General features: G+C 53.2%; 2 protein-coding genes across 2 annotated transcripts in view; both read left to right on the top strand.

Moving 5' to 3' along the window:
- The window catches only part of LOC102462465 (butyrophilin subfamily 3 member A2-like), a 31,258-nt gene extending 26,907 nt beyond the window's left edge, over positions 1-4,351 (top strand). Inside the window, exon 14 of the mRNA XM_075915467.1 lies at positions 3,484-4,351. The gene's annotated coding sequence lies outside the window, so the exon portion shown is untranslated. The remainder of the gene's footprint in view (positions 1-3,483) is intronic.
- A 3,702-nt stretch (positions 4,352-8,053) lies between these two features.
- Positions 8,054-27,177, top strand: part of LOC112545205 (uncharacterized) — a 31,807-nt gene continuing 12,683 nt past the window's right edge. The window contains exons 1-7 of the mRNA XM_075915472.1: positions 8,054-8,184; positions 13,300-13,663; positions 14,042-14,080; positions 14,513-14,806; positions 17,059-17,109; positions 20,557-20,640; positions 21,852-21,876. Coding sequence (XP_075771587.1) covers positions 13,633-13,663; positions 14,042-14,080; positions 14,513-14,806; positions 17,059-17,109; positions 20,557-20,640; positions 21,852-21,876 — 524 coding nt within the window. The 5' untranslated portion in view covers positions 8,054-8,184; positions 13,300-13,632. The remainder of the gene's footprint in view (positions 8,185-13,299; positions 13,664-14,041; positions 14,081-14,512; positions 14,807-17,058; positions 17,110-20,556; positions 20,641-21,851; positions 21,877-27,177) is intronic.

Raw genomic sequence — 27,177 nt, forward strand, 5'->3', positions numbered from 1 at the left:
GGGACTAGGGCAGGGCAAACTTCCTCCAGGCCGTTCTGGGGCCGTGTCCTGATGCTGACTTGCAAAATCCCCACCGCTCTATGCTGGGCTCCTTGCATGCCCACAGCTCTGCTGGGCCCCTCAGTGCCCACCTGCAGCACCCGGATAGCCCAACCCTGTGCTCTCCAGACCTACAGCTCTGCCTGTGTCCTCACCTGCAGCCAGTGCTCACATGAGGCACCTGAACCCCCACAATCTCAGGGTGGTACCAGGTCTACAATGGCACCACTGCGCCATGGCACTGGGCTTCTACAGGGCCCAGCCTAGCTCACTCCTCTAGGGATGGGTCCTTACTAACCCCCCTCCCCAGCAGCTGCATCCCTCTGCAACCACCAGCTCCTCTCAGTTGCCTGGCCCAGGCTTCTCTCTGCCCTGTGCCCATGTGCCAGCTCCTCCCCTGCCCACTGCTTGCTCCTTTTGGCCTCAGCTGCCAGTGGAGCCAGGGGTGGAGAGGAGCCCTTAGGGGCTGCTGCTCCTGTCTGATAACTGTCTGCTTCGGGGTCTCTTCTGGGGCAGAGCCTGCCTCCCCCTGACCCCGCAGAAGCAGCAAGCTAGTGAAGTTGGAGGATGCCTCCCCATCTCATGCAAGGAAATGCCTCCTTCACTGCAAGCACCATCAGCACCAAGCGGGTAGCTGGCTGGGGTCTCGAGGGACAGGGGTGGTGGTGTCTAGAGCCCTGTACATTTGTGAGTGGGTGCTGGGCATAACGGGTCCAGGGGGTGCTGGATGGGGTGTTGGGTGAGGGTTCTGTGTGGCACAGCATGGACCCACCCCCACAGGGAAGGAGCATGCTGGCAGCACAGGGCTGGATGGTCCAGCGCACACCAGGCAATTGCCAGTTTATGAACAGTGCTCTCATACTGGACGGAGTGGGGCTGCCCCTGTTGAGCCCCACTGCCCTTGGGGGAACCCTTGCTCTAAGGGCCAGCCTCCTAGCACCATTGCCCTCCTTTGGGCCCACAAACCCTTAATCTGGTACTGATGCTGAGAACCAGATCTTACCGGCCAGGTATCAGCTGCTCCGTCTGACTCAGCACTGCCCAGGGCTCTATGAGGTGTCCTGGCCCACACCATGCATGTCACGGCACTGGTAGGGACCCCAGAACTGAGCTGTGTGGGCTCAGTACCCATGGGACAAACACCACCACTGCCTGCAGCTCCTGCTGTCCCAGCTTGGGCTTCCTCCCCCAGTCCCAGCTCTGTTGCATCCTTCAGTCCCAATCCACAGCTCTCTCAGATCCTCACTCCTGGCATATTTTCCCGCCTTCTACTCTAAACCTGGTCCTCGTCTGAACAGAGCATCTGTGCCCCAGCCAACCCCTCCCCCGAAAGGAACGCACTTGTGCATCAGTGCCGCAAAGGGACCACACAGCCCAGTAATAGGAGATCTGAGGCTGGGTGATGGGCACAGCAGCACAGGGCTCTCTGTGAGATACCTGTTCTAGAATCATAGAACCATAGAGCTGGAAGAGACCTCAGAAGGTCATCAAGTCCAGCCCCCTGCTCTAGGCAGGACCAATCCCAATTAAATCAACACAGCCAGGGCTTTGTCAACCCAAGACTTAAACACCTCTAGGGATGGAGACTCCACTACTTCCCTAGGTAACCCATTCCAGTGCTTCACCACCCTCCTAGGGAAATAGTTTTTCCTAATATCCAACCTGGACCTCTCACACCACAACTTGAGACCATTGCTCCTTGTTCTGCATCTGTCACTACTGAGAACAGCCTTTCTCCATCCTCTTTGGAACTTCCCTTCAGGAAGCTGAAGGCTGGTGTGACACTCCCTTCCCTCATTCCCAGCAGTGCCAGCAGCTGGGCCAGGGGCAGGGGAAATGGACTCTCTCTTTTGGGGCTGAGCTGGGACCTTGCTGCTGTTCATTAATAGCCGGTTAGTCTGACCTGTGCTGTCAGTTCTGGAACCCTTGGCTCATTGGGTGCATCTGCCCTGCAGCTAGAAGGAAGCTTCCCAGCTGGGCTAGCCAACCCCCCACTCCCTCTGCCACAGTGAAGCCAAGTGCAGAGAGTGGGGTGGGGTGGGGTGGGGTGGGGGGAATGGAGCAAAGCAGGCTGCCAGATGCTCTGGATCCCACTGCCATGGTGAGTGGGGGGGGGGGGGGATGGGCAACCCCTACTACTGCACCGTGCCAGGTCTCTCCCCCTGCAGGTAATCCCCCAGACTAGCCTATTGGATGATTGAGGTAGCCACTGCAAGACCCCTTAGAGCGTGGGCTGAGGGGTGGCTGTCCTGAACCATCCTATGGCTGGCATGGCTCTGGAGGCAGGACGGGCACTGGCTGCAGTGCGGGGGCTGGATGCTGTGAATGGTCCTGAGCATGCTGCCCTGAGCTGTAAATCCCACCCCCAGGTAGCTCCCTCAACCCAGGCATGTCTGCACTACAGAATTTTTTTGGAAAAATGACCCTTTTTCTGACAAAACTCGAGTTATGGTCCACACTCTAATCCCGTTCTTTTGAAAGGAAATCGAAAGAACAGCGGGGTTTTCCGGCATTGGTAATCCCCATTCTGTGAGGAAGAAGCCTTTTTCTGAAAGCTCTTTGGAAAAAGCCACGTGCGGACAGGGAAAGAGAGTTCTTTCAGCAGAAGAGGGAAGAGGAAAAAGAACAGGTGCCTGGTGGACACTCTGTCCAGAGCAATCACAGCTTACAGGGAGAAAGCGTCCATTCAGTGCGGACACTCTCTTTCAGAAAAGCAGATTGCTTTTCGATGTGGATGCTCTTTCGGAAGAAGCTTTTTCAGAAGATCTCTTCTGGAAAAGCTTCTTCTGAAGCCTGCAGTCTAGACATAGCCCCAATGTTCCCTCTGATCTTTACTATCCACATGTAGATTGTTCTGCTCATGTGGAATAATATTTGTGTGCGCATTGATACATGTGTGACTGTGCACCACCACTAGAAACAAAAGCCCTAGCAGGGGGTGCTCTGCTAATCACATGAGCAGCATTGGAGTCTCCCTGGAGAGACCACACAAGCCCACAGCTTACAGGGCGCACATCTCACAACCCCACTCAGTCCTGATGCCCCCCCATCTCCCTTTGGCCCTTCAGCAGTGACCCATCCCCGCCCCATCATCTGCCTCTCCCCCCCCCCCCCCCGCAGCCTGCAGAGTCTTCACCTCCGTGGGCCCTGGGACCCTTAACGCCGCTCAGGGACAGATCCTGTGCAGGGGGGAGTGAGAGGCTGCAAGGAGCCCAGTGCCCCACTCCCAGTTTCCCTCCCTCCTCCTCCACCAGCTCAGGGGCCAGGCCAACTCACAGCCCAGGAGTTTCCTGGAGGCCACACCTGGATCCAGGCTAGCTGGGCCACTGGCCACCCAATGCGTAGTGCTCAGCCCTTCCCTCTGGCTGGGATCCGTGTCCCATGGGAGCAGGGGTTTCCCCACTGACCAGAGGCTAAAGGGATTATTTTGGTTTCTCTCCCCAGGTCCTTTCACTCTGAACGAGGCTGGAAACACCCGGAACTCACCATGTCTGAGGATGGCAAAAAAGTCCAACACGACCCCCAGAACCTGCAGGTCTGAATCGCCCCTTGCTGGACCCTCCTGTGGCAAAGAGAATCGTGTGAGAACACCCCCCAAAACCTGATTCCTGAGGGATCTTTGGACCTGAAGTACAACAGGGGAATTGGATCCAAATACTGACACCTGGGAAGAGCCTCGTCCCACGGGGAAAGTGGGGAAATGGCGACATGCCAGCAGTTTCCCCCGCAGAAGGCGAAGGAAAACAGCAGTGATTGGTTATAATGCTTTGCCTCGCCGCTTCCTATTTCACAATGTGCTAACTGGAGAGAACTGCATCTAGGTGACTGTTCAGTGAAGGAAATTCCACTCACACCGGTCGGGGATGCAGAGGGGAAGGGTCTCGCAGTGACACTGACACTCTCCCATTGCAGACGGACACACATTGCCCCTGCCAGCCTCAGGCGGTGCGAGTGGGCTGCAGGATCAGCCCCCCTGTGTGTCATCCACTCCACAGCTCCCTTGGGAGCAGGGACGTTACTTGAAGCTTCTTGGAACAAGGACGTGGGGAAGTTCAGACGTTGTTGGAAATTGTAGCGGGCAGTGGGGTCCAGGAGGGGATCAGTGTTGCCAGGTCTCATGGTGTTTGCTGTTCCCTTAAAGCCCCAGCTTCTGGACTCCTGGGATTGGGGGGAGTCTCAGCTCTGGATTCGAGAGTGAAATGAAATTTGTATCCTGTGATTGTGGTGTGGAGCTGTAACGTGTGACCCCAGGGCTCTTGTGAGCCGTGCTGGGTTCACTGCGGGGGGTGCAGCATTAAAACCCTAGGCCTGGCTGCTGGTTTAGTTCATGTTTAGGGATGTGACAGCAAATGGTGGGAGTGGGAGGGGGAGAAGCCCTGTGTGAGATGAGCTGGCTGGGCCAGGCAGCGCTCTCAGTGTCAAATCCCCGTGGAGACAAAGCTGTCTTGGGGCCGCGGGCATTTTACCTCCCTGTTGTACATGGAGGTGAACCCCAGGGAGGAGTTACGGTGTGAAACACCTTTCCCCTGATGCAGATACCACCCAACCCACCGTTACCATTTTCACCCGGCAGCAGCCGGCAATCGGAGTCCCAGTGTAGGGGGGCAGGTGGGTATTCGGGGAACAAACTACAATCACGGTGCAATCAACAATCACTGAAGCTGCCCTGTAATAACCTCGGAACTTTGTCTGCTCTGGCAGTTGTGCGGGGGTCACTGCATGACCACAAGGCACAGCAGGGAGTGAAGCTGGCGGATGGTAGTTGCCTGTCCCCCCTCTGCCACCCACCCACAGCACCATCCACACCCCTCCCCTGCTCAGTCCCCATCCCTCTCAGTCCCCGCCTGCTGATCCCCATGTCCCTGCTCTCCTCAAGCCACCACACCCCCCTTTGAGGAAAGGGGCAGGAGGGGCATCTAGAAGGGGCCTGGCCAGTGTCTTGGGGCAGGAGGGTGGAGAAGGGGAGGTCTAGGACAAGCAGTGGGACCTGCGGAGAGGAAGGGGTGGTGAAAGGGGAGGAGGGACTGGGACAGGGATGGGCAGAGGGATGGGGCAAAGGCCTGGGGGTAGGGGCAGAGCACCGAGGACAAGTACAGCCTCAGGCATGTGAGGAAACAGAGACCTTGGGCTGTATTGACAGATGCTCTGAAGGCTGGGGAGGGGGCCTGCCTGGCAGACTCTGTGGAGCACAGATGGCCCCAGCTCCAGAGGGGAGGGCCTGGAGCAGGACAGGCTGCCTAGGTTCAGGGGTGTGACAGACGTGGGGACTGTTGAAGCCCTGTTCTCTGGCTGGGCCTGGTGCCTGCTGCTGAGCTCAGACAAACCTTCGGGTGGGAAGCTGTCTGGGTCACTGCAGTCACAATTGGTCACAGCTCCCATGGGTGGAACTAGAGGCACCGAGTCCAGACAGAGCTGCTGGGGGTCAATTCAGCCAGTTCACAGGGCTGGTCTGAGAGAGGGGAAGGCCCGAAAGATCACCCAGAGGGGGCACAGAGGAGCACCCAGCCATGTTACTTTGACACAAGGCTTATGCAATAGCCCCACTACAGCTGCTGGGAAAGGGGATTTTCCTGGGAGAATTTTCTCAGAAATAGTCCTGATGTGACAGGTTCCCACTGGACTCTTCACGTTTCCCCAGGGAGTGAGTGTATGGGGGGGGGAAGGGGGGGATAACGATTTTCCCACACTTTGGTGCTGGTTTCCTGATGTCTCGGGGAGAAGAGTGGCAGAGTTTGTGTCCCGCACAGGCTCACACTTGGGAATCTCCCACAGGATCAATCCCAGCTGCCACTGGCAAACACTTCTATATTTGACACCTATATTTGGAGAGGTAGCTCAGCCAAGTCAACAGAGCCAGACAAATTCTGCACCTGCCAACTTCCGAGTGGTGAGCGCTGGCCCATGGGGATGGGTGTCTGCCCTGGAGTTTGTTCAGGCCTTGCAGAGGGACCAGGGGGATTTAACCAGGGCCATGGACAGTTTTCCTTCTAATTTTTCCATCTATGAGCAGAATAAATGTTGTGATGTGCACCAAGGCATATGTAGATGTGCACCACAGGCAGAAACACAGGCTGCCTGCTGTGGGTGCTCTGTTAATCAGCTGGGCAGCATTTGAACCTCTGCTGGGTGGCTGGCCAAGCACTCAGCTTACAGGGAACACAGACCAAGGGGCGGCTATTGCTCAGAAGCCCCCAGTTGGGGGGCCTTGGTATGCAGGGCCATGTGGCTGGGCTAGGCCTGCCCCATTCCTGCGAGTGTGTTTCCTGTTGACTCACAGCCGGCCCCACACATGGTCACCGGCTGGTACCACTGGAGTTCCTCCCTGCCGGGCAACCGGCAGAGCCAAGATAGTCTAGTGACCTCGGAGACCGGGCTAGCTGCGCCCTGCGGGGAAAGTCAGGATCAACAGCTGGACACTGCAGGGAGGGGGCTCTGCTTTCTGGGAGGGGAAACTGAGTGCAAGATGGGGGCCTGCCCCGTGGGGGTTGAGAGTGGCTGGAGATGTTTGGGGGGCACCTGAATCTCGACATTGTGCCCACCCCCCACTATCAATGAACACAGCACAATAGTGCCTCCCCCTTCCCCAGCAGGCAGCGAGCCACTCTCACCCCAGGCTGACCAAATGGGCAAGCAGGCAAGGGGCTGCCGAGCACACAGCCAGGCCTCCCCGGGCTTCCTCTTTCGGGGGAGCTGCTGCTTCTGGGGGCCTGGAGTGAGGCCTGGGCTGATGCAGTCAGAGCTTTGCTGGTCCCAAGCAAAGGGGAGCGGTGAGCAAGAGGCAGGTTCTGCTCCCAAAAGTGCCAAGCACAGTGACCCCGGCAGGGCCAGACACACCCCAGTGTGCCAGGGTCAGGCTGGGGAGTGCTCACTGCTGGGGGGCAGGTGTCCGCCCAGGCATCTCTGTAAATGCTCAGGGCGCTGTCGGCTCCTCTGCAAGTGCAGCTGGACTGTGTGTACAGAGTCACTGCTACCGCACCGACGCTCCTTCCTTCCCCCGCTGAGCAGCAGCTGCTCGCTCTCTGACCCTGCAGCGTCTGGCTCCATCCAACTCCCCTGCTGGGCAAGAGAAACACAAACAGCCCCTGAGCGTTGGCTTCCAGGCCCAGGAGGGACCTTTAGCTCAGCCCGTCTGACCTGGCCAGCTCAGCGACTCCCCCAGGACCCTGCATTGAGCCAATGGCTTGTGTGGGGCTAAAGCCGCTCCCAGGAGGCCTCCAGCCTGGCTCTGATGCTGTCAGATGATGAGAATCCCCCTGACCTGGGTGGTTTGTCCCAGGGCTAATCCCCCGCCCGGATAGAAACTGGAGCCTGTTTCTCACTGGGCCTTGTCTGGTGTCAGCAGGATCCAGGCACCCCAAGGCCCAGCCTGTTTCTAGCATTGGAGGGGGAGGGGTGTAATGGGGTGGGCCTGGGGGAGGTGGGAGCTTTGGGTGAATTGCCCCAAGACCCTGGAGCCTTGGGCTGTGGGCTCAGCTCTGATGTAGCATTGTCAGCCCTGGAGCTCACAGCCCATCACCCAGGGGGCTGCGCAGGTGGGGACTGGCTGCCCCAAACACTCCCAGGAGGGAGCAGCAGAGGGGGATGCATCCAGCTCTCCTAGTACCTGGGAACTGGACAGCACCGTATCCCCAGCGTCAGCAGCAAGTGGCCCTGAGGGGACAGCTGAGAGCTCCTCTGGTGACACTCAGTCACAGCCGCTGGCAGTGACTGGCCTGTGCCAATGGAAGGTTGCCAGGGGTCCGGTTTTCTACCGGACAGTCCAGTATTTGCACCGTCTGTCCAGTAGAAAAATTCAGAAAATGTCTGACACATGCAATGTGCCATGTGCAATATCTGGTATTTTCTGAATTTCCGGTTGGGCGCCAGATGGAAGCCTGGCGGGGGCGGGGGAGCGACTGAGAGGTGGGGCCGTGATTGGCGCTGGAGGCCCTGTGGTCGTGTGCAAAAGCCGGGCGGGGCTGGGGCAGTGTCTGGGACTCCCAGCCACTCTCCCTGCCGGACTTCTGCACGTGACCAGAGGCTCTGGTTGTGTGCAGAAGCCAGGCAGGGGGAGTGGCTCCCAGCCACTTTCCCGCCCCCGCTTGGCTTCTACTAGCATTTAGAGGGTGTGGCCAGTTGGACTCCGGCTGCAGCCAGTGCAAACAGGTGAGTGCTAACGGGGAGTTTAGAGAGTGTGATGAGCTTGTGTTTGTGAGTGAGGCTTTTTTCCCCCTGTGCTTGTGAGTGAGACTTTTTTTTTCCACTTCCCCTTTCCCCTCCCCTTCATGGAGTGTGTGCTGTGACTGACGGGTGGACTGTGTGCTGTGACTGACAGATGGATATTGTTGGCTGAATATTAACATTTGAATTCTAGAAGCCTCTGCTGATTGGCTGAGCCTTGGTAGGGGGAGGGACTTTCAGGCTGTCCAGGGAATTATAAAGCAGTGAGCAAGTGACCAAGGAGCTTGCAAACAGGTGAGTGCTAACAGGGAGTTTAGAGAAAGAGTTTGGAAGGGCACAAGGTTCTCTTGCCTTTCTTTTAAATCCTTTCTCCAGGACAGCAGGTATGGATGGTGATAGGTCTGCTGTTGTTACCTGCACAGCTTGTGCCATGTTTGTCTTCCTCCTGGAAGAAAGAAAGGATTTCATCTGCACTAAGTGCAAGCTGGTCACCATTTTGGAAGAAAAAATTAGAGGACTGGAGTCCCAAGTGTCGACCCTACGCTGAATCAGAGAGGATGAAGACTTCCTTGATAGAAGGCAGTGTTTAATCCTGCAAGCATGGCAGGAAGAGCTGGAAAGGGCAGTATGGGACCAGGAAGAGAACTGGCAGCATGTAACTTCTAGAAGAGGAAAAAGGCCAGCACAGGAATCCCCCAATACTATAGAGGTAAGTAATGGCTTTCAGGCTCTCTCCACAGGCTCTGCAGTGGAGAATGCTTTGGAAGGGACTTCACAAGAAGGAAACCGCAAGGGAACACCATTTACTGGAAGTCATGGAAGTCACCACCACCCCCAAAAGAAGACAACGGGTGGTGGTGGTTGGGGACTCCCTCCTAAGAGGGACTGAGCCATCCCTCTGCCGTCCGGACCTGGAATCTTGAGAGGTATGCTGCTTACCGGGAGCTCGCATTCAGGATGTCACTGAGAGGCTTACCAAACTGATCAAACCTTCAGATCACTACCCTTTCCTGCTTCTCCACATGAGAACTAACGATACGGCCAAGAATGACCTTGAGCGAGTTACTGCGGATTATGTAGTGCTGGGAAGAAGGATCCAAGAATTTGGAGCACAAGTGGTGTTCTCGTCCATCCTCCCTGTTGAAGGGAAAGGACTGGGCAGGGATCGTCGAACTGAGGACGTAAATGCGTGGTTGCGCAGATGGTGTCGCAGAGAGGGCTTTGGTTTCTTCGACCATGGGACTCTGTTCCAGCACAAGGATTATTAGGAAGAGATGGGATCCACCTAATGAAGAGAGGAAGGAGCATCTTCATGGGCAGGCTTGCAAACCTAGTGAGGAGGGCTTTAAATTAGGTTCGTTGGGGGACAGTGACCAAAACCCTGAGGGGAGTAGGAAAGTTGGATACCGGGAAGAAATGCAAAGAGGAACGAGCAAGAAAGGAGGACCCCTGATTCAAATGGAGAAGATAGGGTGATCAACTGGTTATCTGAGGTGTTTGTACACTATTGCAAGAAGCCTGGGCAACAAACAGGAAGAACTAGAGGCCCTGGTTCAGTCCAAGAAATATGATTTAATTGGGATAACAGAGACTTGGTGGGATGACTCGCATGACTGGAGCGCTGTCATGGAAGGGTATAGACGATTCAGGAAGAACAGGCAGGGGAGAAAAGGAGGAGGTGTTGCACTATATGTAAGAGAAAAAGAAGAAAAACCTGTTGAGAGTCTATGGGTTAAGATTAGAGGTGCAAACAACAGCAGTGATGTTGTGGTTGGTGTCTGCTACAGGCCACCGAATCAGATGGATGAGGTAGATGAGGCTTTCTTCGGACAACTGAGAGAAGCTTCCAGATCCTAGGCCCTGGTTCTCATGGGGGACTTTAATCACCCTGACATCTGTTGGGAAACCAGTACGGCAGTACACAGGCAATCCAGGAAGTTTTTGGAGAATGTTGGGGATAACTTCTTGACACAAGTGCTGAAGGATCCAACCAGGGGTCGAATGCAGCTTGACCTTCTTCTCACAAACAGGGAGGAACTAATAGGGGAAGTGGAGGTGGGTGACAACCTGGGAAGCAGGGATCATGAGATGGTAGATTTCAGGATCCTGAGCAAAGGAAGAAAAGAGAGTAGTAAAATACACACCTTGGACTTCAAAAAAGCAGATTTTGACTCCCTCAGAGATCTGATGGGCAAAATCCCCTGGGATGTTAACATGAAGGGGAAAGGAGTCCAGGAGAGCTGGCAGTATTTTAAAGAAGCCTTATTGAAGGCACTGAAAGAAACCATCCCGACGCGTAGCAAGAGAAGCAAATACAGGAGGAGAAGGGATTGGCTTACAGGGGAAATCATTGGTGAACTTAAGCACAAAATGGAAGCTTACAAAAAGTGGAAACTTGGACAAACGACCAGGGAGGGGTTTAAATGTATAGCTCGAGAGTGCCGGGGGGTTATCAGGAAGGAGAAAGCTCAATTGGAATAGCGACTGGCAAAGGATGTGAAGGATAACAAGAAAGGTTTCTACAGGCATGTTAACAAGAAGAAAGTGATCAGAGAGGGTATGGGACCCATACTGGATAAAGGAGGTAACCTAGTGTCAGATGATGTGGGGAAAGCTGAAGTACTCAATGCTTTCTTTGCCTCTGTATTCACGGACAAGGTTGACTCCTGGACTAATGTGCTAAGTGATGCAAGATGGGATGAAGATGGACAGCCCTTGGTGGGTAAAGAACAGGTTAAGAACTATTTAGAAAAGCTAAACGTACACAAATCCATGGGTCCGGACTTAATGCATCCGAGGGTACTGAGGGAGTTGGCAAATGTCATTGAGGAGCCTTTGGCCATTATCTTTGAAAAGTCGTAGAGATCAGGAGAGATTCCAGATGATTGGAAAAAGGCAAATGTAGTGCCCATCATCAAAAAAGGGAAGAAGGACGATCTAGGGAACTGTAGGCCGGTCAGTCTTACCTCAGTCCCTGGAAAAATCATGGAAGGGATCCTTAAAGAATCTATTTTGAGGCACTTGGAAGAGAGGAAAGTGATTAGGAATAGTCAGCATGGATTCACAAAGGGCAAGACATGCCTGACCAATCTGATTAGCTTCTATGATGAGGTAACTGGCTCTGTGGACATGGGAAAGTCAGTGGATGTGATATACCTTGACTTTAGCAATGCTTTTGATACAATCTCCCACAATATTCTTGCCAGAAAGTTATGGGAATATGGATTGGATAAATGGACAGTAAGATGGATAGAAAGATGCTGGCTAGAAGGCCGGCTCTAGCGGGTAGTGATCAACGGCTCGCTGTTAGGTTGGCGGTCAGTTTCTAGCGGAGTGCCCCAAGGTTCAGTTCTAGGACTGGTTTTGTTCAGTATCTTTTTTAATGACCTGGATGAGGGGATGGATTGCGCCCTCAGCAAGTCTGAAGATGACTCTAAGCTAAGAGAAGAGGAAGATACTTTTGAGGGCAGAGATAGGGTCCAGAGTGACTGAGACAAATTGGAGGATTGGGCCACAAGAAATCTGATAAGGTTCAACAAGGACAAATGCAGAGTCCTGCACTTGGGATGGAAGAATCCCAAGCATTGTTACAGGCTGGGGACCAACCAGCTAAGTAGTAGTTCTACAGAAAGGGACCTGCAGGTTACAGTGGATGAGAAGCTGGAAGTTAGCAGTGTGCCCTTGTAGCCAAGAAGGCTAATGGCATATTAGGTTGCATTAAGAGGACTATTGCTAGCAGATCCAGAGATGTCATTATTCCCCTTTTATTCGGCTCTGGTGAGGCCACATCTGGAGTATTGTGTCCTGTTCTGGGCCCCCCACTACAAAAAGGATGTGGACGCATTGGAGAAAGTCCAGCGGAGGGCAACCAAAATGATTAGGGGGCTGGAGCACATGACCTATGAGGAGAGGCTGAGGGAGTTGGGTCTGTTTAGTCTGCAGAAGTGAAGAGTGAGGGGGGATTTGATAGCAGCCTTCAACTTCCTGAAGGGAGGTTCCAAAGAGGATGGAGAGAGGCTGTTCTCAGTAGTGACAGATGGCAGAACAAGGAGCAATGGTCTGAAGTTACAGTGGGGGAGGTCCAGGTTGGATATTAGGAAAAACTATTTCCCTAGGAGGGTGGTGAAGCACTGGGATGGGTTCCCTAGGGAAGTAGTGAAGTCTCGGCTTGACAAAGCCCTGGCCGGGTTGATTTAGTTGGGATTGGTCCTGCCTAGAGCAGGGGGCTGGACTTGATGACCTTCTGAGGTCTCTTCCAGCTCTATGGTTCTATGATTCAGTAACTCCACCCCCCACCTCCCACCAGCTCTGCTTCTTGCTCCCCTTCCTCCGTGCCTCCCTCCTCCTGTCCAGCCCACCCAACCCCAGATACTCCCTCCCAGCTCTGTTTCCCACCCCCCTTCCTCCCAGCCAGACCCGCGCCCCTCCTGGCCGGTCCCCCCCCGCCCACAATCAAGTGTGTCCAGTATTTTTTGTGGTGGGGTCTACCTGGTAACCCTAGTGCCAAGGCAGAGCCTGGCTCACAAACCAGGGTTGGGAATTTGGGGGCTGACTGGCCCCTTCTGCATGGAGAAGGATCTGCCCTTTCCCAACTGCTCCAACTGCTTCAGTACCTGGGCCAGATTCAGGAACCCAGAGATGCAGACGGGTACTTTGTGTGACTGACAGAGTGCCCAAGGGAATGACTTGCCTAACTCTCATTGGCTGCCTACAGGAGTCAGGTGTCTGGCCAGCCTAGGAACTCTAGTGATTCCCATCATGTGCCTGACTGCTCTGCTAGGTTCCTAAATACCTTGGTCACATTCGCGCCTCATGCAAAGAGAGGCAGCATGGCCTAGTGGACAGAGCTCTGGCCTGGAAATCAGAGTCCTGTCTCCTGTTCCTGGCTCTGTCCATCCCGAGGGATGTTGGGCTAGTAACACGCCCACATTCCCATGACTCAGTTTCCCCATCTGTTTCCCTGCCGTGTGAAGCACTCGGAGCTCTATGGATGATCTCAGTGTGGTTAATGTTAAACCCTCTAGCCAGGCCAGGCCTGCGTGTCCTGTTACTAAATCAGCAAAGAGATGTTATTGATGTATTTGGGTGTTTCAGTCTCAGGCCTCCGGTACTAAATAAAGCTGCTGTGGCCAGGAGAGCGTGTGGGACAGGAAACGGAAAGCGGTGAGCATCAGATGAGAGGACAGGATGGGCCGTGAAGAGAGGGGCTGCAGTGACCCTGCTGCCTCAGCCATGGGGCCCTGACGGGGACTCAAAGCAGAGACAGCTTCTGGGTTCACAGCCCAGCCCTGAGGGGCAGGAGGAGACGCCTTCCACACTGAGCCCTGAGGGGCAGGTCGGAGCAGACAGCGGCTGCAGATTGTCCCCCTGACTCCATCCGGAGCAGTCATCACGAGGCCTTTTCCAGGTCTCTTGGTCCCCCTCGCTGCCCCGATGCGCCTGTCGTTGTGGCTCTTGCTGCCTGGTGAGTAGGTGGCACCCTGGCGCTAATGCATAGGGGGATGGGAGGACACGGAACCGAGAGCAGCCGCTGGTCCTGGGGGTTGGCAAATCCCTTCTAGTGGTGGGGGGGCTGTGCTGTTGGAGGAGTGGGACTGTCCCAACCCAGCCCAGGGCCAACACTCAGAGCTGGGCTGGGGCCAGCAGTCGGGGCTACAGGGGACTTCTGGGGCGACAATCCCAGATTACCAGGGTTTCAGTTCAGGAGGGACCATTGGCCCGTCCAGTCTGACCCGACAGCCCAGAGCAGAGACCTTCCCCCAGCTCCCTGCCCCCAGCCCAGTCACTGGTGTGAGACTCAAGCAACCCTCGTACTGACCCCACATCCCCTTTCTGTTCCCAGCGCTGATCCCCAGCAGCCAGGAGATCTGCTCTGCTCCTGGTGAGTCCAAATGTCTGTCTGTCCCCAGCCTGCCCAGGGCCTTTATCCTTCCCCAACCAGGGAATCCAGAGGACCCTTGGGCTGAGCGCTCTGACCCCAAGGGATTTACCTGCCCACAGCGCCGGCTCCCAGCCCTTGGCCTGTCTCCCAGCCATCCTGCCCCTGCTGCGTCCATCTCTGCCTGCAGCAGGGCTTCCTGTTCTAGGACAGCACACAGCACCAGGCAATGGCACTCAGCCCGGCCAAGCCCTGAGGCTCTTACACAACCCATTAGACCATGAAGTAAAGCCTCCGGTCAGCAGAGAGAGCTCGTCCCCCATCTGTCCAGCTGGGCTGGGATCAGAGACATGGCCCAGATCCCCTGCCATTTACCTCCTGCCCCACTGACAGCAGCAACACCCCACTGACCGCTCTGACCCCTTCCCTTCCCAGGTGCTCTCCTTGCCCCCATTCTCCACCTGAACCAGACGTCGGCCCAGCCAGGGGACTCCGTGCGGGTCAAGTGCTTCATGCTCTCTCAGGACCAGGTCACCCGTGTTTTCTTCTGCAAGGAGAGAGAGGAGGTTTCATCTCAGAGGGGCTCAAAGGAAAAGGCCACCTACGACTATGACCACGTGGTGTCCAGGGAAAGCTCTGGGAATTACTCCTGTGGGTATGAGATGAAGGACAAAAACAACCAGGTGACCAGATCCCAGCTCAGCCCTGCCAAGCACCTCAGCATCACTGGTAAGGGTGTGTGTATGTGTGCGTGTGTGTGTGTGTGTGTGCGCGTGCGTGCATGTGCATTTCCTATCTCAGTGGAAAGTCCACATCCTGAGAGGGAGGGTATAATGACAGGATGAGAACAATTCAATGAAACCCCTCAGAAATTCCAAACCCAGAAAGACATCGATTTTTCAAAATCTGAAACAAAAAACTTCTCATCAAACATCCTTGTGCAAAGTTTGTAACAAGGAACCAACCCCGCCCACCCCTATCCTGTGCTTCATACCTCCCTCACTCCCTGTTCCACCCAGCTCAGTTCAACTGGCCCAGCCCTGGCAGCAGGGAGATGGGATCATCCTAGAAATGTTAGGCTGGAAGGGAGCTTAAGGCGTCATCAAGGCTGCCCACAGGGCACAATCAATCTAGAGCACTATGGCAGGGGGTTTGTCCAACCTGTTCACTTCCCTGATCATTAGAAAGTTTTTCCAACTTTTGAAACAAACCCTCCCTTGCTGCAGATTAACCCCATTGCTTCTCGTCCTACCTTCCATGGGCCCTTAAAACAGTTGATCCCCGGTCCCTGTGCAACATCCCTGAGCCAATTTGGAGACTGTTACCATATTTCTATCTCCCTCGGGCTTCTGTTCTCAACACTAAACACTCCCCAGCTGTGTCTAGACTGTCCAGTTTTTCCGCAAAATCAGCTGCTTTTGCGGAAAAACTTGCCAGCTGTCTACACTGGCCACTTGAATTTCCACAAAAGCACTGACGATCTCATGTAAGATCATCAGTGTTCTTGCGGAAATACTGTGCTACTCCCGTTCGGGCAAAAGCCCTCTTGTGCAAATCATTTGCGCAAGAGGGCCAGCGTAGACAGCACAGTACTGTTTTGTGCAAGAAAGCCCCGATGGCTAAAATGGCGATCGGGGCTTTTTTGCGCAAAAGCGCGTCTGGATTGGCATGGACGCTTTTTCGCAAAAAGTGCTTTTGCGGAAAAGTGTCTGTGACAATCTAGATGTTCTTTTCCGCAAATGCTTTTCACAGAAAACTTTTCCATTAAAAGCATTTGCGGAAAATCATGCCCGTCTAGATGTAGCCCCCGTGCATTTAACCTTTCCGCTTAGCTCAGGTTTCCTCAGCTTTTGACCATTTCTGTTGCTCTTCTTTGGTTCCCGCTAATGTGTCACATCCAGAACTGGCCCCTGTATTGCAGCTGAGGCTGTCTCAGGGTGGAACAGTGACCTTCCCTTCCTTACATACAATCGCATGGCTGACTCTGATAGTGTCTTGGACCCCTCCAGCAGGAAGAGGGTTACAGACAAGCCTGAGGGGGCTTGTGCAACCCTAGTCAATTAGGGAGCCTGCAGTCAGCCAATCAGGCCCAGGTTGGGCCCTATAAAAGGCTGCAAGGTCTGAGCAGTGCTTCTTCTTGCTCCTGTTGAGCTGAAAGGATCTAACTACCTGGGAAGCTACAGAGGGTACCTGAGACTGAGCTGCGCTAGGGAAAGGCCTGGGGAGCTCTGTCTTGACCCCACTCCCAGGCTGCAGATGGGTACAGGGGCCTGAGGAGTCCTAGGGAGGCAGCTAGGGCAGGAGAAAGCAGCAAGTCTGAATACCCCTCTTCCCTTGATAAGTGGCCATTTCAGATTGCAGATTGCCTCTAAGGCGGGGCTAGCTGATGACTGGCAATGGGTCATTAAAGCAAGGCGGGTGTAGGGGGTTGGGATTTCCCAGCGTGTGTGTGTTTGGGGCAGGGGAAGTGCTGCTGCTGCCACAGAGCACTACTGTGAAGAAAGGGCACCATGGATAGGAAGCGACATGGGGCCTGGACCAGAGCAGAAAACAGGTAACTGAGGGTGAGACACTGGCCAACAGGGGCACTCCAGGGCTGGAAGGGCTAATTCCCCAGGAGACCAGCAGGAGGCGCTGCACCAGTGAGTTAGCCCCATTGCAGTGAGCTATTCTAAGCCCAGGGCCCAGAGGTAGGGTTGCCAGATGGTTTCAACAAAAATATCGGGCACCCCTCACATTCCATCACAATCTACATTACATCTTATCTAGAAAATAGCAGACAGCTCTATTTTCTCCATTTGTTTCCTGAACAGAAATCTGAAATACTGGACTATACGGTTTAAAACTGGACACCTGGCAACGCTAATGCCCAGCAGCCCTGCCCCCAGCCAGTGGCTGCCCATGATCAGTTGTGCTGGGGCCGTGTGTGGGCCTGGACTGGGCCATGGCCTGATCTGATCCCTTGTGTGTTTGTTGCCTAGGCGATGACTCCAGCAGCGGCAGTGGTGGTGCCGATGGTTCCTTGCCCCCAGGTAAATGCTTCTGAAGTGTTTCTGTGTGGTGGGGACTCTGGTTAGGGAACGGTGGGTCCTGTGCTGGGCAGCCCCAGTCTGAGTGTGATCGCCGTGATGATGAATGTAGGAAATGTACCACCATGCAACAGGGGGATGGGCTCTTCCAATGCGGCACATTCTCCCTGCCCCTCTCCCAGGCTTTGCCCAGCATGGCTGAGCCTGGAAATGTCTCTGCAGGGCTGGAAAGTGGCTCTGTCAGAGGGGGAATCCCAAACCCTTCTGCTGGGCAAGTTTCCTCTGGAGTTCCCTGCCCCTCTGCTAACCCTGCAGCCAGTGAGTTGTCGCCTCCCCCTGCACTCACTGGGTGGGGGGTTGCTCTGGCAGGAGGCACCAGACGCATCATCCCACCTGGGCTCCCAGGGAGCATGTGTACACTAGGAACTGATTTTGAATTAACTACATCTGAAATAAGAACTCCCAAAATGGCAATCAAAATAGCGTGTCCCCGCTGTGGGGGAGCCCAAAATCAGTCCAAGGCAGGCTCTGTTATTGTGGATGTGCTACCTCGATTAGCGCCCTAGGAAGCACTGGGGTGTAACTCCAATGGCTCTGGGGAGTAGTTGTTTTGAAAAAGGAGCAGTGGAGCATCCACAATACTGCTAGTTCAAAATAGCTATTTCAAAATAAGTGTTATTCCCCGAGGAAAGCTGGAGTGTGGATTTAAAAAAAAAACAGCCCCTTATTTCGAAATAACAGGCTTGTAGTGTGGACGCTCTGCTTGCTGTCTCAAAGTAACTCCCTAGTGTAGACCAGGGCAGGTTCTGTCTCTGTGTCATAAGCTAGTTGTGCTCTGTGCTCCAGTCCTGTCACAGAGGCTATGTCTACACTACACTGATGTATCAGAAAAAGGTAGGCAAATTGCACTCCGTAATTTGTGTACCTTTTCTGATAGTTTTTTCAAAACAGGCTTTTCTGAAATTTGACCCATCTACAGCGGGCCAAATTTTGGAAAAGCCTCATGGGACGTGTTTGCACTTCCTCAAAAAAAAAAAAAAAGCAGCTGAGTTTTTACTGGGATATCTCCAGTATCCCGGAAAAAAACCCATAGCGTAGACATAGCCAAAGTGTCACACTTGTCATGTGGGCAAACCCATGTGCCAGGAATCTCTGCCCTAGGGTTACTAGGTGGCTTCAAAAAAAATACCAGACACACTTGATCTCAGATTTGGGGGGGACCAGGCGGGAGGGGACAGGGCTGGCCGGGAGGAGGTGCATGTGTGCAGGGGGAACAGGCCGGCGGGGTGGGGTCAGGGCAGCAGGGCTGGCTGGGGAGATTGGGGGGGCAGGACGCCAGCCGGCAGGAAGCAGGGCTGGCCAGGAGGGGGTCAGGGGAAGTGGAGCTGTCTGGGAGAGGGTCATGGGGACAGAATTGACCGGTGGGAAGTGGGACTGACCCGAGCGCACGCAGATCCCGGGGTGCTGCCCATCCCGCGCGCAGTCCTGGCAAAGAACAAGCAAGTCCGGCCCCAGGGATTCCATCCTGCCCTGGCTCTGCCCCCTCACCCCTCGCATAGCTGTGTGCTGCCTGGCTGGTAGACACACTCACACAGCATGAGTGTGTCTACCAGCCAGGCAGTTCGCAACCACGTCCTGATACTCCTAATAATAATAGGACTTACCTAATTAGGAAATACCAAATATTTTGTATGTCCAATATTTTCTCACTTTGTTTCCTGGACAGAACCCTCAAATACCAGACTGTCCGGTTCAAAACTGGACTCCTGGCAACCCTACGCAGCCCACCACTAGTGTCAGGTTCCCAGGGAGCAACCAAGCACCAGGAATGGACTCTAGCAGGGCCTAAACCTGCCTGTTTGTCCAGCACCTCCCAAAGCATCTGCTACAGCAAACCACCCCCTACAAAGCATGACTGCAATGGCTCTGCGCCCCAACCCATGGCCAGGAAAGGAAGGAGTCAGACTGTAACAGTGCCCCCTTACTGATTTCATTTGGAAGAAGCAGTATTTTCTGTAGAAAACTGCTCCACTGGGCATGTGTAGACCAGCCCCGCACGGATCTCTTCATGCTGTCCAGATCTCTGACCCTGATCTCAAGTTTGTGCTCCAATCTAGCCCTATCCAGGACAGAATCTACCATACATGCTTGATCATAAGCTAATTTTTTTTGGTAAGAATGATACCATAAGGAGCAGGGCTCAGCTTATGAATGGGTCACTACCTTTTTTACAATATTTTTTTAACTTGGGTGGGGCTTATGAATGAACAGGCTTATGATCAAGTATATACACTAGGTATGTGCTTAACTTTAAGCACTTGCTAAAGTACCACTGATGAAGCAAAAATACCTGTTTGTCGTTTGTATCTGGGCACTGTCTGGAATTGCGAGGCTTCGCTGAAGCAGGGCTGTTCCCACAGGGATGTTTCCTGCCTTGAACTTTTCCTTAGAGATGGAGGGAAATCCAGACTTTTCTGGAAAAAAAAACTATGGACAAAACTATTTAGTTCAAAACTTGCAATGGACAATATCAGTGTTTGGATGAGAAAATGTTCATCAAACTCAACAAGCATGTTCCTCTGGTCATAGAATCATAAACACTAGAACTGGAAAGGACTTAGAGGTCATCAAGTCCAGTCCCCTGCCCTCCAGCAGGTCCAAGCACCAGCTAAATGGGGCAGGGAACATTTTATAGGTCACGGGCCGCTGACCCACAAAAAAAAATCAGTCGAGGGCTGAACACAAGTGCAAAGCCCCTGGCTGACAAGGAAGAAGATACTCCTCACATTCCCCTCGTGCACCAGCGCCTAGTGGGGACCAGGCTAGATTTTGTAGATTTTATGCGGTCCAGCCCTCTGGGTGGGTGGCAGTGAGGCTGGAGCACCAGTGTGGGCTCCCTGATGCGGGAGATCCCTGAGATTTGGGGGCTGCATCCAGCCCCCAGGCCTGAAGTTCCCCACCCCTGAGCTAGACCATCCCTGACAGATGGTCTTATTTTGAGAGTTTTCCTTTGTTTCCTTTTAAAGTTGGTTAAATCATTCGGATGTGGAAGGTTGTGGAATTGGCCTAAAACCAGACCAGTGACTTTGAGATCGATTTATGAGCACTGGGGCAGGTTAAAGTCTTCAACAGGTTTCTGTGTGTTGCCAACTAACCAATGGGTACTTGGACAAGGTGCACATTTTTCTTATCAGCTTCATGTAACTTGAACATTCTAATTCACTTTTGTTTTCTTCTCCCTTCCTTCCCCTTCCCTTATTTATTTTTGGATCTGGATTTTTAATGCTCCAGTTACAGACTAAGTTGGCCATGCCCCTGAAGCTTTTGAAATCAAACGGGATGAAAAAAAAGTTTGGTAAAAAAAAAAAAAATTGGTTGAAAAGCTTCAGTGAACTTTACTTACAAAGATCAGCCAATAACATTGCCCCGTGGGTAATAATTCTTTCCTAGGGCTGGATCTAAAGCTCCTGTTGGGAATTACAGTCCCCACCTTCCTGCTGCTGGCTGTGGTGCTTTATCTTCTGGGGAAGAAAGGTGGGTGTGAGAGTGAGGCTGAGCTGTGTTAGCAAATGTACAGACAGACAGGGCAGAGACACCCCTTAGATCTCCTGTCCCCAGTGTGCCTGGCATGGGGGGAGAGAGATGAGCTAAGACACAGTGAAGTTGTGTTTTGGGGAAGCCTGGCAGGAGGCATAGATCACAACAATAATCCCCTTCCTTGTCTCTTTGATTAGGTATTTGTATTGCGGTAGCACTCTGGAGCCCAGCTTGGGGATCGGAGCCCCATTGTGCTAGGCAATGTGTATTACTTTTCAGGAAAGCTACTGTAATGCCCTGGAGCTCCAGTCAGGGACCAGGGCCCCCCACCCCGTGTTCGGCACCACAGATAGATGGTCCCAGTCTAGGGCTCAGACAGGAGTATGTCTGGATGGAATAGCCACACACAGGTCACTAAGGGCACGTCTACACTACAGAGCAGTGTTTCTTAAACTTTTTAAGACAGAGGAACACCAAACAATGATTTTTTTTTAATGAAGAACACCAAGAATTTTTTTTTATTGAGAGGCTGGGGAAATAGGATTGGGGGGGAGGGGGAAGTTATTGAGCGGAAAAAAAGGTCACCTGCTCCTTTAAGTGCAGATCAGGGGGGCATCCCCTAGTTAGAAGAGGCCCTCATGCCCTTGCCCATGTATGTAGGAGCTTTCCTGCAGTGAGCGCTAACAGCTCTGGCCACAGAGCTCTGGGCACAGCTCTGCCCTGCAGCCTTTCCTCACAGCGCCCCAGCCCCCGGCTCCCACAGCCTCCAGCCACCCCGACCAGCTCGAGACTGGCTCATAACTCATGGGACTGCCAACAAGTCACCAGTGTGGGTCCTTGTATTTACAGGGGGATTTGTTGTTTGTGGCGTCTCTAGGGTCACATCTTCAGGCTTTTCTCCCCCAAACTGAGGATTACAGACTGTGTCTTCGTTTTCAATTTTAAAAAAATCACCGAACACCCCGACTCTTAGACCGGCCTTTACATAGAAGATGAATTTGCAGGAGATTGGATGTTAAATCACCAGATGTGGCCACATGACTCCAGTCAGTGGGGCAGGTGCAGGAGAGCGCTGGGCCGGGCTGTGGGGAGGGGGCTCTGTGTCGGTACAACGAGGGGCTGGAGCCATGTCACTCAGTCTCTGTCTCTCTCTCTGCCCACGAGGAAACGTGGCCCCGTCTCTGATCACTCTGTCTCGCTGCTTCCAGCTGGGTCTCTGTGGAGGGAGCACAGGTAGGAGATTGTTCCCTCTCCCCTCTCCTTTCCCTGCTGGGTCCCTTCTCTCCACCTCACAGAAGTGCTGCTGCAACCTCACGGCAGAGCTCAGCTCTCCTGCTGCCGGGGTGGGGGTGCGTGCATGCGCTGGAGGAGTTTTGGGAAAGCCCCGGGCTGGACGAGCTCCCTGGTCGGGGTGGGCCCTGGGAGGAAGGGAGGAGGAGACACTCTGAGGAAGAGTTTTGGCACCGTCCTGTTCCCATCCCGTTGCCCGGCAGCAGGGGGGATGTGTTTGAAATGGGCCCCAGGGATCTGAAAGAAGGCGAGTGACTGTGTTTTATCCTAGGGGGGGCTGTCAGGGTAATTGGCAACAACAAAGCAGCACAGAGGGACCCAGCCATTTCCCTTAAACCACCTCTCTTCTCCTGGGATGGGGCTGGGAGTGGCCAGGCCTTACTCGGAGCCAAGTCCATCCAGATGTGCAGGCAGCACCCAACATCAGCATAGACTTGCCTCCAAACACCCCCAGAAGATTCCCTCCCAGTCATTTCAATGCAGCTCCGAGGAAAGGGCCAGTGGTGCCACTTTCGCCTCATCCCTGCTAGCAGCAAGGACACCCACAGGAGTTTAGAAAGCTGCATAAGTGTTGTTGGGCCCCCGCTCTGCCCCCCCCCCCCCCAGTAATCCATTATTTGCCGAAACATTTCATTTGGGTTACACTATTGTCCCTGGAAAAGCCTCTGAGAAATGATACAAACGTGTGAGGAATGCCGCTGCTCTTGTCAGCCTCTCCCCTGAGACATCGGGGATTCTCCGTGCCACCGATCAGAGCTCCCTGCCGACCTACCGGTTTGTGTCGTTGGTGGTTTGGTCATTTAGCTGGAGTAGAACAGGGTGTGAAACTCTCATCTCAGACTTTCCCTCCATAAATGGTGCGGCTGCCATGGTCCCTGCTACCCAGGAGCAGGGCTTGCTGCCTCTCCACTGTGTGTGAGCTGAATGGAGTTGGAAGGTCCTAGCGGGAGAACCAGCCATGGGCAGAAACCTACTCACAGCTGGGTCTCTGCAAACAGACTCAGTGCTACCAAGCAGACACACACAGAGCACACGGCTTCAATGACATCCCTGTCCCTGTTGCTCCCCACAGAGAACGTGTCCAGTGTGACACCAACAGCGCCCTGCAAGATCATATTGAGTGTAAGAGCTTTTGTAGTTACCGGGGTCACCTTCACATGGGGGAGAAATGTGGGGTCGGGGTGAATGTGGTAATTGGTGGGGGATGGGCAGATCCCAGATCAGTGTGTCTGGGGGAGAATTACAATAACAAACTGCCTGGCTACATCTAGACTGGCATGATTTTCCGGAAATGCTTTTAATGGAAAAGTTTTCCGTTAAAAGCATTTTCGGAACAGAGTGTCTAGATTGGCACGGACGCTTTTCCACAAAAGCACTTTTTGCGGTAAAGCATCCATGCCAATCTAGACGCGCTTTTCCGCAAAAAAGCCCCGATCGCCATTTTCGCGATCGGGGCTTTTTTGCGGAAAACAAATCTCAGCTGGCCCTTTTGCGCAAAAGTTTTGAGCTAAAGGACTTTTGCCCGAATGGGAGCAGCATAGTATTTCCGCAAGAACACTGACATAAGATCAACAGTGCTTTTTCGGAAATTCAAGCGGCCAGTGTAGACAGCTCGCAAGTTTTTCCGGAAAAGGAGCTGATTTCCTGGAAAAACTAGCCAGTCTTGACACAGCCCAAAGTGATCAAAATGAATGAGGAGAAAAAATTCTCTGGGCCCCAGGGCTGGTGCATCTGAGTCCCTGAGGTTCCTTTGTCCTGCCCCTCTCCTCTGCCTGTGATCCCCAGCCCTGCATTGCCAGGATTTAGGGGGCTGAGTCAAGTGTTGGCCCTTCCCTTCCTTCATGGAAAGGCACATCCCAGGGAAAGCTCCCATTGGAAAGTGCCCCACTCCTGTCATTGGGAGCTGGGGGCAAGAGTGCCTCATGGGAGCTGTAGTTCTGATGCCTCCTGCTCCTGGTCTCCTCTTTGAGCCGGGCTCTCTGGCTCTCCTACGATGCATCACTTTCTCTCCTCGTCATGGGTGTCCCTGGTTGCAGTGCATCATGGGGGATGAAACCCAGCCAGTCCAGCCTGTGGAGGAGACTATCAGCAGGAGGCCACTGAACACATGTCCAATGAGGCATCTTGGTGGTATGTGAATAGAATATTGCAGTTTTGGGGCAAAATACTGCGGTTTGGGGGCACTTGTTTTTTACAAAATGTGGAAATTTCCTGCCAAAAGGTGGTGGTGCCTGTAACAGAAAAACTGTTCCAGAAACCCAGACAGACAGTCCCACAGAGCATCTACAGTAGCCACCTGAAATCCCTCTGGTGACCCTGATCAGCATCAGGCCCAGGGGAGCCCTGCCCTGGCTGGAGGAGGGGCAGGTATCCTGGGGTTATAATTCATGCTCAAGGAGGTGCCTTTCCCTAAAGACATTCATACCACGTGACCATGGGTAATTGTCCTTCTGTTCCCAGGTCCCTCAAAGAATTGGCCAGAAAGTGACAGGGTAAGTCACAGGTTTTATTAGCAACGAAGTGAGGTGAGAGAGATTGTTTGCCTGTTCCTGCTCGGCAGGGACCTGTGGGCTTGGAACGTGGATTTGCTCAGGATTCTCACGTTGGGATTGTATCTGTCACCCCCTTCTCCCTGCAGCTGCCCCATATCTCTGCCCAGGAGCAGGTAGCTTCCTCACACACCTGCTGTTAGCCTGGCTAGTCATGCCCTGCATCCATGGACATGCCCCCGTCCAGACCAATCTGGCAAATAGGAAACTTTCATCGCCATGTCTCATCCCTGGGACGATTCTGTCCTAAAGGCTTGGGGCAGAGAACGTAAATGATCTCAGAGATGGAGAGTCACTCGCTTTCCAGAGATTCCCTTGGTGTCGCTGTGGCTGCTCTTACACTAAGCACGGATTTACCCCGTAGGGATTTTCATGCATGTCTCTGGGATGGAGGGCGGCAGGCAGAGCTACTTATGCCCCAAGTGAATTCACAAGTCAGTTAAATGCTTCTGATCCAAGCAGTGAGTCGGTGGTTGGAGTTGCATGTCCAGAGGAGACAGTGATGACAGGGTTGGTTTTGGGCGTTGATACAACCCCATTGATTTTGTAGATTCACTCTAACTACTGGTTCCCGGGACATTACAGGAACCAAACAGCAGGAGGCTGTCTTTGATCCTAGCTCCAAGTCTGTTCCCAGCCAGCACTCTGCCCCAAAGCCTGCTTTTTTTCTCAGCTTTTTATCAGGGTCCTGCTCCTCTGGCCATGCTGATTTTCTTGTTGTTTTCTGTAGTTGCTTCTAAGGTGTTTCTGTTGCTTTTGTCTCTCTCTCACACACACGCATGTACGGAAAGCTGCAGTCATATCAACCCCTGCCCTGTTAGCAGACCCCGAGGTACCTGCCATGCCCAGACTGTCTAGGGTCCAGTCCATGGGCGAGGGTTGCCCTGTGCTTCAGCAGACACTAACAAAGGGTCATTGAATGGTTCCCTTCTTTAGCCTGAGTGATGGGTGCCCATCACAGCCCCCAAATTCAACAGTATGCCGTGATTGCCCGGAGATTGGAGTCAGGCTATGCCGATGCCCAGTCACAATATCATTATATCAAGTGCAAATAATCATTTTCAATATCGCAGTTAATAACATTGGTGATTAAAATACAACTCTGGATGGTTGAAAACGACACTGCCATTGGGGCAGAGGAATCCTTATTTCAGATAATGGCTCCCCGTTGCAGGGGGAACCCGGCACTGCCTCCGTGGGCATCTGGCAGAGGGAGAGGGGGAGAAGGGCTCCTCTGCCCAGCTGGCAGGCATCAGGGCAACCCTGGGGAGCAGGAAAGGGCTAGACCGAGGCTGGGGGAAGGGGAATCTGAGCTGCCTACGTCAGAGGGGCTGGTGTCGGAAGCTGATGTGATGTTTCCCAGAGGAGATGCCCACTAGAGCTGCTCCTGTTGTATGCACAGTGGGGCTGTCTGAGGGGATATCTTCTAGGTTCCTTTCTCTGGCTTTCTGCTGGCTGAGCAGAATAGTAACATTTCCATGTTTTACCTTAAAGGATTGGCAACCCCAGAGACAGACGGCGCCGATATACGAGAACATTGCCCTGTAGCAGGGCAGAAATCATTAGTGCTCCGGCACTGGAATGCAGGGCTCCTCCGTGCGCAGCCTCATCACAGAACCGCATCACAGAATCCCGTAAGGTCCTTTCAGCAAGGAAGTGCGGGACCTTGTCTGGGGCCACAGCTGGACAACGTGGTGCAGGAAACAATGTTCTTTCTCAATAAAATTGGGGGAAATGCCCAAACTCTGTGTCCTACCCTCAGATTCTTTGTATGGACGGCTCAGCTCCAGGGCCCGCTCCGTGCTGTGCAGGGTTTGCACCACCAACCCAAGTGCACAAAATCACAAGGAAGGTCCCTCACAATCCCCAAAGTGCGTATTGCGCAGTAACGTGTGTATACATGAGACATGCAAAGATGTGAGTGTCCTGCCAGTGGTGGGAACCATCCCAGCACCCCACACAGATTAACCCTGTCTCTGCGCTCCGGCCAGTCGTCCTTTGACTCATCAGGCTTGAGCCTTACACTGGTGGGAGAGTGAGACACAGAGACACAAACAACAGAGACCCAGATAATGAAGAGTAGACGGGACCTTCCACAGAAACACTCCGTATTACTGTGATTCACAGTTTCTATTGTGGTAGCACCTAGAGACCGACTGGGTCCTGACCCCATTGTGTCAGGAGCTGCAGAAACAGAGAGGAAATGATAGAACCTGCCCCATATTGCTCAGGTAACTGTTGAATGGGCAAAAGTACTGCCCCTCTCTTAGTGCTTTCACACAATATTTATATGAGGGGATATGGAGAGCCACAATTTAGTAAATGTGAGCATTTTCTGCAAGGATTGCAGAGGGCTGCCCTTTACAATTGAAACGAATAAAAGGTATAAGCTTAGGAATTCACTTTAGAAAATGTAGTAGTGATACAAATAATATCCTAGTTTTTACTAAATTACAAGGCTATTTAACAATTTACATGTGCTATTTTAATAATGTTTATGTTTAATATAAACAAAAAATACATTTAAAGCAAAGAGTTTTCACAATGTGAGAGTGAGAAGTATCTTAAAACACATCCAGCGAAGTGTTAGTCAGAATCTTTCTTCATTAACTTCCTGTGGTTTGCGGTGGGAAAAGCACAGTACAAATATTTTCTTCGCTTGCTTTTTAAGAGTAATCCATAGGAGCTTTTTCTC

The sequence above is a fragment of the Pelodiscus sinensis genome, unplaced genomic scaffold (genome assembly GCF_049634645.1).
Source record: "Pelodiscus sinensis isolate JC-2024 unplaced genomic scaffold, ASM4963464v1 ctg34, whole genome shotgun sequence".
NCBI classification, from domain to species: Eukaryota; Metazoa; Chordata; order Testudines; family Trionychidae; genus Pelodiscus; species Pelodiscus sinensis.